This window comes from Coregonus lavaretus, assembly GCF_964263955.1.
Source record: "Coregonus lavaretus genome assembly, chromosome: 3".
Taxonomy (NCBI): Eukaryota; Metazoa; Chordata; class Actinopteri; order Salmoniformes; family Salmonidae; genus Coregonus; species Coregonus lavaretus.
This window is the reverse complement of record NC_139990.1, coordinates 49,151,607-49,161,201: the sequence shown is the minus strand read 5'-3', so window position 1 is coordinate 49,161,201 and position 9,595 is coordinate 49,151,607. Positions and strand designations below refer to the sequence as shown.

Below are 9,595 nucleotides of genomic sequence, written 5' to 3'. Positions count from 1 at the left end.
ACAGTATCAGTCTTGTAAATGTACTATATAACTTTTGTTTATGTAATCACCCCTCTCTTTAATCCCCCCCCCCCTCTCTCTTTCCCTCTGTAGGAACTCTCAGAAGAAGGCCCATGTGTATGGCATCACATTCTCCTTCTCTCAGGCTATGATCTACTTTGCCTATGCAGGCTGCTTCCGCTTCGGAGCCTGGCTCATAGAGGAAGGCATTATGACCTTCGAAAATGTCTTCCTGTGAGTATAGCAGCTACCTTACTTACATACTTCAGTCAAGTGTCCATGTTCACAACTGTCCTTATAGCCTTTTGCTATGTGACTATAAGGCCATGTTGGAACGACTCAATTGCTTCCCTAATATGGGTGCTGGGTGGAGACAGGTACAGTAGTGTTCCGGATGTTGTGTACATTGTACAGTAGAGCTCAGGTACAGTAGAACACACCCCGGCCCAGCTAGGCCTGACAGGAATATCAGGTATTACAGTGGTCAAAGGTGGTTGTGGTTAATCATTACCTCACTGGGAAGTGTGTTGGAGGTCAACACTGATCTAGGGACTCATCATCGTAGCATCAATGGCCATTTAGCCATGACATTGCTGACGTGACCCATAGAAACTGACGTTATAGAGTAGATATCACGACTAACGGCTACACGACTAAAGGCTTGGATTACATTTTATTTGAAAAGGTGTACATAAGGCAGTCATAACACTGTAATAACAGCAACATAACATCTGTCATAAACATATGTTACTATTGTCATTAAAGCTGCAATATGTCACTTTTTGGGTGACCCGACCAAATGCACATAGAAATGTATGTTATAGATCTGCCATTGTCATTGAAAGCAAGTCTAAGAAGTGGTAGGTCTGTTCTATTTGCACTGTTTCTATGTTTCCGTTCTTAAGCTTTGTTTTTGCGTCTTTTACTTGACTCGTTTTTTTACACCAGCGACAAACAGCTGAACATATTTTGGGTTATTGAAAATATATTTCACAGCGGTTTAGATGCTACAATGATTCTCTTTTGCATGTTTTGTCACATAAACAAAAATTTGGCAAACTATTAGGCGCGATTTCTGCACATTGCACCTTTAAGTGTCATGTGGTTCTAATATGTCACTTTCAATGTCAAGTAGAAATTTCTCTGGCATGACATCAAGATAATTTAAATTGAACTTAAATTAGACTTTAGCGAGCTTGATACAATAGTTTCTGAGATTGATACACTGTTTTAGCATTTGTGACGCAAAAGCAATGCAATTTCGCGCTTCATGTTGTCACGAGTGTCAGTGTAATGCGGTGGATCGAAGTCAGGCGCAGGACACAGAACTCTATGAAAACGTACTTTACTGAATAAGTAAAGAACCAATACAAAATACCTCCACACAGGGAGGAACAAACCCGCTCACCAAACGACACACGAAACGAAAAACAAACACGCACAAAACACAATGGGAGCCACCGGGTTAAATAGGGAAGGAGAAATTACATGATGGAAAACCGGTGTGTGACAATCAGACAACAACAGGTAGAACATAGAAACATAGATCGGCAGCAGCTAGTATTCCGGTGACGACGAACGCCGAAGCCTGCCCGAGCAAGGAGGAGGGGCAGCCTTGGCAGAATCCGTGACAGTACCCCCCCCCCCCCCCCCCCCCCCCCCCCCCGATGCGCGGCTCCAGCCATGCGTCGACACCGGCCTCGGGGACGGCCAGGAGGACGCGGTGCGGGGCGAGTCGGATGACTGCGGTGGAAATCCGTCAACATGGAGGGATCGAGGATGTCCCTCCTAGGGACCCAGCACCATTCCTCCGGACCGTACCCCTCCCACTCCACAAGATACTGCAGGCCTCCCACCCGACGCCTCGAATCCAAGATGGAACGGACCGAGTACGCCGGTGCCCCCTCGATGTCCAGTGGGGGTGGAGGAACCTCCCGTATCTCAGACTCCTGGAGTGGACCAGCTACTACCGGCCTGAGGAGAGACACATGGAACGAGGGGTTAATACGATAATCAGGAGGAAGCTGTAACCTATAACATACCTCGTTCAATCTCCTCAGGACTTTGAATGGCCCCACGGGGCATACACCGGAGCCTCACTGCGGTGGCGGTCGGCGCTCGCCTTTTGTCGCCCGATGGCCCATTGCAGGCGCACATGGGCAGCGTTCCAGGTCCCCTGCGAGCGCCGAAACCATTCATCCACCGCAGGTGCCTCGATCTGGTTCTGATGCCAAGGTGCCAGAACCGGCTGATAACCTAATACACACTGGAATGGAGAAAGGTTAGTGGAGGAGTGGCGGAGTGAGTTTTGGGCCATCTCTGCCAAGGGGAGGAAAACCGACCACTCCCCCCGCCGGTCCTGGAAATACGATCTCAGAAACCTACCCACCTGCTGGTTTACTCTCTCCACCTGCCCGTTACTTTCGGGGTGAAACCCTGAGGTCAGGCTGACCGAGACTCCCAGACGTTCCATGAACGCCCTCCAGACTCTCGAGGTGAACTGGGAACCCCGATCAGACACTATATCCTCAGGTACCCCATAGTGCTGGAAGACGTGTGTAAATAGGGCCTCAGCAGTCTGTAGGGCCGTAGGGAGACCGGGCAGAGGAATGAGGCAGCAGGACTTAGAAAACCGATCCACAACGACCAGGATCGTGGTGTGGAGGTGGGAAGATCCGTCACGAAGTCCACCGATAGGTGGGACCACGGTCGTTGTGGAACGGGTAGGGGTTGCAATTTCCCTCTGGGCAGGTGTCTAGGAGCCTTACACTGGGCGCACATCGAGCAGGAGGAAACATAAACCCTCACGTCCTTAGCTAAGGTGGGCCACCAGTACTTCCCACTAAGACAATGCACTGTCTGACCGATGCCAGGATGACCAGAGGAGAGTGACGTGTGAGCCCAATAGATCAAACGATCGCGGACCTCCAGCGGGACGTACACACGACCCTCTGGATACTGGGGAGGAGTGGCACCTCCCACACCACCGGTCACACCAGACACGATGCCGGAAGTATGGGAGTGGGCTCCACGGAACTCTCCTCCGTGTCATACAGTCGGGACAGAGCATCTGCCTTAGCGTTCTGGGAACCTGGCCTGTAAGAAAGGGTGAAAACAAAACGGGCGAGAAACATGGACCACCTTGCCTGGTGAGGGTTTAATCTCCTCGCCGCCTGGATGTACTCCAGATTGCGGTGGTCAGTCAAAATTAGAAAAGGGTGTTTAGCCCCCTCAAGCCAATGTCTCCACGCTTTCAGGGCTTGGACCACAGCCAACAGCTCCCGGTCCCCCGCATCATAGTTGCGCTCCACTGGGCTGAACTTCTTCGAAAAGAACGCACAGGGGCGGAGCTTGGGTGGTGTGCCCGAGCGCTGGGAAAGTACAGCACCTATCCCAGCCTCTGACGCGTCCACCTCAACCGGAGGGATCCGGATGAGCCAGCACTGGAGCCGAGGTAAATAGGTTTTTCAGATGACTGAACGCCCTGTCTGCCTCAGCTGACCACCGCAGGCGCACCGGTCCCCCCTTCAGCAACAAGGTAATGGGAGCCGCTACCTGACCAAAGCCCTGGATAAATCTCCGGTAGTAATTGGCAAACCCCAAAAATTGCTGCACCTCCTTCACCGTGGTTGGAGTCGCCCAATTACGCACGGCCGAAATGCGGTCACTCTCCATCCTCACCCCAGACGCGGGCATGTGGTACCCTAGGAAGGAGATGGACTCCTGGAAGAACAGGCATTTCTCCGCCTTGGCATACAGGTCATGCTTCAACAGTCGTCCAAGCACTTTACGCACCAGGGACACATGCTCGGCCCGTGTAGCAGAGTATATGAGAATGTCATCTATATACACCACTACACCCTGTCCGTGCAGATCCCTGAAAATCTCATCGACAAAGGATTGGAAGACTGATGGAGCATTCATCAACCCGTATGGCATGACGAGGTACTCATAGTGTCCTGAGGTAGTACTGAATGCCGTCTTCCACTCATCTCCCTCCCGGATACGCACCAGGTTGTACGCGCTCCTGAGATCCAATTTCGTGAAGAAGCGCGCCCCGTGCAATGACTCTGTCATACAAGCTATCAGAGGTAATGGATAGCTGTACTTGACGGTGATCTGATTAAGACCACGGTAATCAATGCACGGGCGTAACCCACCATCCTTCTTCTTCACGAAAAAGAAATTTGAGGAAACAGGTGAAGTGGAAGGCCGAATGTATCCCTGTCTCAGAGATTCGGAAACATATGTTTCCATAGCCGCCTTCTCCTCCTGTGACAGAGGGTACACGTGACTCCGAGGAAGTGCAGCGCCCACCTGGAGATTTATCGAACACAATGTATGTGGTAATTTAGTCACCCTCTTTTTACTGAAGGCGAGAGCCAAATCGGCATACTCTGAAGGAATGTGCATTGTGGAGACCTGGTTTGGACACTCCACCGTAGTAGCCCCTAAGGAAACCCCTACACACCTCCCTGAGCACTGACTGGACCATCCCTTGAGAGCCCTTTGTTGCCAGGAAATAGTGGGATCATGAGTGGTTAACCAGGGAAGTCCCAACACCACAGGATACGCAGGAGAATCAATCAGATAGAGACTAAGCCTCTCCTCATGACCCCCCTGTGTCCTCATTAAGAGTGGTGCGGTGACCTCCCTGATTAGGCCTGACCCTAACGGGCGACTATCTAATGCATGTACAGGGAAGGGCACATCAACACGAACAGTGGGAATCCCTAAACTAAGTGAATACTGACGATCAATAAAATTCCCAGCTGCGCCTGAATCTACTAGTGCCTTATGCTGGGAATGAGGAGAAAACTCTGCGAAAACAACCTCAATACACAGCTGACCAACAGGGAGCTCTGGGTGAGTCGGGTGCTTACTCACCTGAGATGGTCGACCAGTGCTCTGCCTACTGCCTCGACTCCCTGGGGACCCTCCCCAGCACCGACCCGCAGTGTGTCCTCTGCGGCCACAGTTGGTGCAGGGGACGGCCCCTCTCCTGGTCTCCCTAAGCGCAGCACCTCCGAGCTCCATGGGGGTAGGATGCTGGGAGATGGACTGGACGGGCCCTGATCAGAACGTCCGCGGGTCTCCAACAGGTTATCCAGCCTGATGGACATCTCCACCAGTTGGTCCAGGTTGAGGTTGGTATCCCTGCAGGCCAGTTCCCGCCGAACGTCCTCCCTTAGGCTGCATCGATAGTGGTCGATCAGGGCCCTCTCATTCCATCCTGCGCTGGCTGCCAGAGTCCTGAACTCCAGCGCAAAATCCTGGGCGCTCCTCCTCTCCTGTCTTAGGTGGAACAGACGCTCTGTGAAATCCTCATAGCGGACAGATGTAGCGTCAATTCCTCCCCACTCAGCGTTGGCCCACTCGGCGTTGGCCCACTCGAGCACCTTCCCCGACAGACAGGAGATGAGGGCGGACACGCTCTCGTATCCCGAGGGCACCGGGTGAATGGTTGCCAGGTAGAGCTCTACCTGGAGAAGGAAACCCTGACACCCGGCTGGTGTACCGTCATATGCCCTCGGGAGCGAGAGCCGAATCCCATTGGACCCAGGTGGCGAAGGGGTGGACAGTGGTATGGGTGGTTGAGTGGTTGGAGGAGGTGTAGGAAAGCCACCTCTACCCCATCGGTCCACAGCATTTACCACTCTCTCCAAAGCGGTACCGAGAGCCTGGATCATGCTCTCCTGTCGTTGAACGCGTTCCTCCATCGATCTGAACTGACTGGCTGTATCTGCTGACTCCATTTTGGTGCGTGTTTCTGTCACGAGTGTCAGTATAATGCGGTGGATCGAAGTCAGGCGCAAGACACAGAACTCTATGAAAACGTACTTTACTGAATAAGTAAAGAACCAATACAAAATACCCCCACACAGGGAGGAAAAAACCCACTCACCAAACGACACACGAAACGAAAAACAAACACGCACAAAACACAATGGGAGCCACCGGGTTAAATAGGGAAGGAGAAATTACATGATGGGAAACAGGTGTGTGACAATCAGACAACAACAGGTAGAACATAGAAACATAGAACATAGATCAGCAGCAGCTAGTATTCCGGTGACGACGAATGCCGAAGCCTGCCCGAGCAAGGAGGAGGGGCAGCCTCGGCAGAATCCGTGACACATGTCCAAATCATAGCATCTTAAATTGATTGTGTAACTCGATGCAGTTATTTATCGCTTTTCATTACAGTGTTATCTCAAAGCTCTACATGGGCAGATCATTTGAATCAAGGCAGGTAATAGCAATAGTAGGCTAGGTGCTAAAATACTTTTCAGATTAGGACTATGAGAAAGATAGTCTGTAGAAAGGTGTTTTAAGGCTCGTTTTAAAGGCTCCAATTGATGTAGCGGCTCTCAGATGGTCAGGGAGAGCATTCCATAGGCGAGGGGCAATGGAACAGAAGGCTCGGTTCCCAATAGTACAGAGATGTGTCTTGGGCACTTGAAGCAGTGGTGATTTGAACATGAAGCTCGTAAATATAATGTTGGTAACATTGACTTGCATTGTATTTGTGCCCCAAATGCTAAAAAGTTAGCATCTGGAAACAGTGGCCAGGTAAACAAAACCAAAGCAGCCCATTGACTGCTTAAAGGGTAAGGAAACCAATATGTAATTTTGTACTTTGGGTGAACTATCCCTTTAAGATACATGTTAGATGGATAGTAACCTGTTCTCTGTGTCTCTCTCTCTCCAGGGTGATCTCTGCAGGGTGAACTATCCATTTAAGATACATGTTAGCCAGAGAGTAACCTGTTCTCTCTGTCTCTCTCCAGGGTGATCTCTGCAGTGCTGTACGGAGCCATGGCAGTAGGAGAGGCCAACTCCTTTACGCCTAACTATGCCAAGGCCAAGATATCAGCATCTCACCTTATGTTCCTCATCAACAGAGAACCTGCCATAGACAACTGCTCACAGGAGGGAGAAACACCGGTACACACACACACACACACACACACACACACACACACACACACACACACACACACACACACACACACACACACACACACACACACACACACACACACACACACACACACACACACACACACACACACACACACACACACACACACAGTGGCTATCACAGTGAAGAGGTGTGGAGTGATTGTATAGTACATGCCAGGGGATTATTTCATGAACTGATGTTCTTCTGCCTCCCTCTCTTCCCTCCAGGACCACTTTGATGGTAACGTGCGTTTCGAGGGGGTGACGTTCAACTACCCGTCCCGTCCAGACCTTGCTGTCCTGCAGGGGCTGGAGCTGAAGGTGCAGAAGGGACAGACTCTAGCCCTGGTGGGCAGCAGTGGCTGTGGGAAGAGTACCACCATACAATTACTGGAGCGATTCTACGACCCACTACAGGGCACAGTGGTGAGTCCACACACACACACACACGGTTCACACACACACACACACACGGTACACACACATGTTATGTTTTTCTATCCTCGTGGGGACATAGAATTAATTTCCATTCAAAATCCTATTTTCCCTAACTCCTAACCCTAACCCTTACCATAACCCAAACCCTAAACTTAACTCCTAATCCTAATTGTAACCCTAACCCTAAACCTAACCCCTAAGCTTAAAATAGCCTTTGTCCTCATGGGGACGTGGAAATGTCCCACAAGGGATAATTTTTGTTTTACTATCCTTGTGGGGACTTTGGGGGATTTCAGGTCCCCACAAGGATAGAAGAACGAACTCACACATACACACACACATTCCCACAAACACCGCACATTCCCACAAACATAGACTCTTTCACACGTGTATACACACATTGATTATTAAAGCTATATGTACTGTATGTTTAATGATCACTGTCACCAGTCAGACAGTGAGATATTTGCTAGAATTTTTATATGCAAAAATACATGAAAACATAGAGCACTCAATGTGTTCTCCATGTGTCTCCATGTGTCTTCCATGTGTTCTCCATGTGTCTCCATGTGTCCTCCATGTGTCTCCATGTGTCTCCATGTGTTCTCCATGTGTCTCCATGTGTCCTCCATGTGTCCTCCATGTGTTTCCATGTGTTCTCCATGTGTCCTCCATGTGTCTCCAAGTGTCCTCCATGTGTCTTCATGTGTCCTCCATGTGTCTCCATGTGTCCTCCATGTGTCTCCATGTGTTTCCATGTGTTCTCCATGTGTCTCCATGTGTCTCCATGTGTTCTCCATGTGTTTCCATGTGTCTTCATGTGTCTCCATGTGTTCTCCATATGTCTCCATGTGTCTCCATGTGTCCTCCATGTGTTTCCATGTGTCCTCCATGTGTTTCCATGTGTTATCCATGTGTTTCCATGTGTCTCCATGTGTTTCCATGTGTCCTCCATGTGTTTCCATGTGTTTCCATGTGTTATCCATGTGTTTCCATGTGTCTCCATGTGTCTCCATGTGTCCTCCATGTGTCTCCATGTGTCCTCCATGTGTTTCCATGTGTTTCCATGTGTCTCCATGTGTCCTCCATGTGTTCTCCATGTGTTTCCATGTGTCCTCCATGTGTCCTCCATGTGTTCTCCATGTGTTTCCATGTGTCCTCCATGTGTCCTCCATGTGTTTCTATGTGTCCTCCATGTGTCTCCATGTGTTCTCCATGTGTCCCGTGTAGCTCAGTTGGTAGAGCATAGCGTTAGCAACGCCAGGGTTGTGGGTTTGATTCCCACGGGGGGCCAGTATGAAAATGTATGCACTCACTAACTGTAAGTCGCTCTGGATAAGAGCGTCTGTTAAATGACGTAAATGTAAATGTAATGTGTCCTCCATGTGTTTGCCATCGTTCTCCTTGTGTAACTGTGTAGATATTGTCCTACTGAAACAGGGTTCTATAATTACTGATTGACAGGCCAGGATGTTGACACTGTTGCTTCATAACCCTCTACTGTACTGAGACCTTGTGGGTTATGTTCCTGCTCAAAGTGCATGTGTGCGTGTGCGTGGGTTATTGCCCAGCTAAGGCCACTGATAAAATGACAAACATTAGAGGATTATCCAACTTTGATGTTAATTCTTCCTCAGATGTTGGATGACAGTGATGCTAAGAAGCTTAACATCCATTGGCTGAGGGCCCAGATGGGCATCGTATCCCAGGAGCCCGTGCTGTTTGACTGTAGTCTGGCAGAGAACATTGCCTACGGAGACAACACACGCAAAGTTACCATGGAGGAGATCCAGAGTGCTGCTAAAGCTGCCAACATACACAGCTTCATAGACGACCTGCCTCAGGTACACACTAATACTACTACCACCAATACTACTGTAACCACTACTACTACTACTACTACCACCAATACTACTACTGTAGTCCCCTGTAGCTCAGTTGGTAGAGCATGGCGCTTGCAACGCCAGGGTTGTGGGTTAGTTTCCCACGGGGGGGGGGGGGGGCAGTATGAAAATGTATGCACTAACTGTAAGTCGCTCTGGATAAGAGCGCCTGCTAAATTACTAAAATGTACTACCACCAATACTACTACTGTCACCACTACTACTATTGCGACTGATTTTACTAATACTACTACTGCTGCTGCTACTACTACTGTAAGCATTTTCTGCTTTTGTAAGTTTGGTTTCTT

At 49.7% G+C, this 9,595-nt stretch overlaps 1 protein-coding gene across 2 annotated transcripts in view; it reads left to right on the top strand.

Moving 5' to 3' along the window:
- Positions 1 to 9,595, top strand: part of LOC311127016 (ATP-dependent translocase ABCB1-like) — a 29,301-nt gene that overhangs the window by 16,916 nt on the left and 2,790 nt on the right. For both annotated transcript variants that reach the window (XM_084158753.1, XM_084158752.1), the window contains exons 23-26: positions 94 to 234; positions 6,792 to 6,948; positions 7,195 to 7,392; positions 9,042 to 9,248. In XM_084158753.1, coding sequence (XP_084014879.1) covers positions 94 to 234; positions 6,792 to 6,948; positions 7,195 to 7,392; positions 9,042 to 9,248 — 703 coding nt within the window. The remainder of the gene's footprint in view (positions 1 to 93; positions 235 to 6,791; positions 6,949 to 7,194; positions 7,393 to 9,041; positions 9,249 to 9,595) is intronic.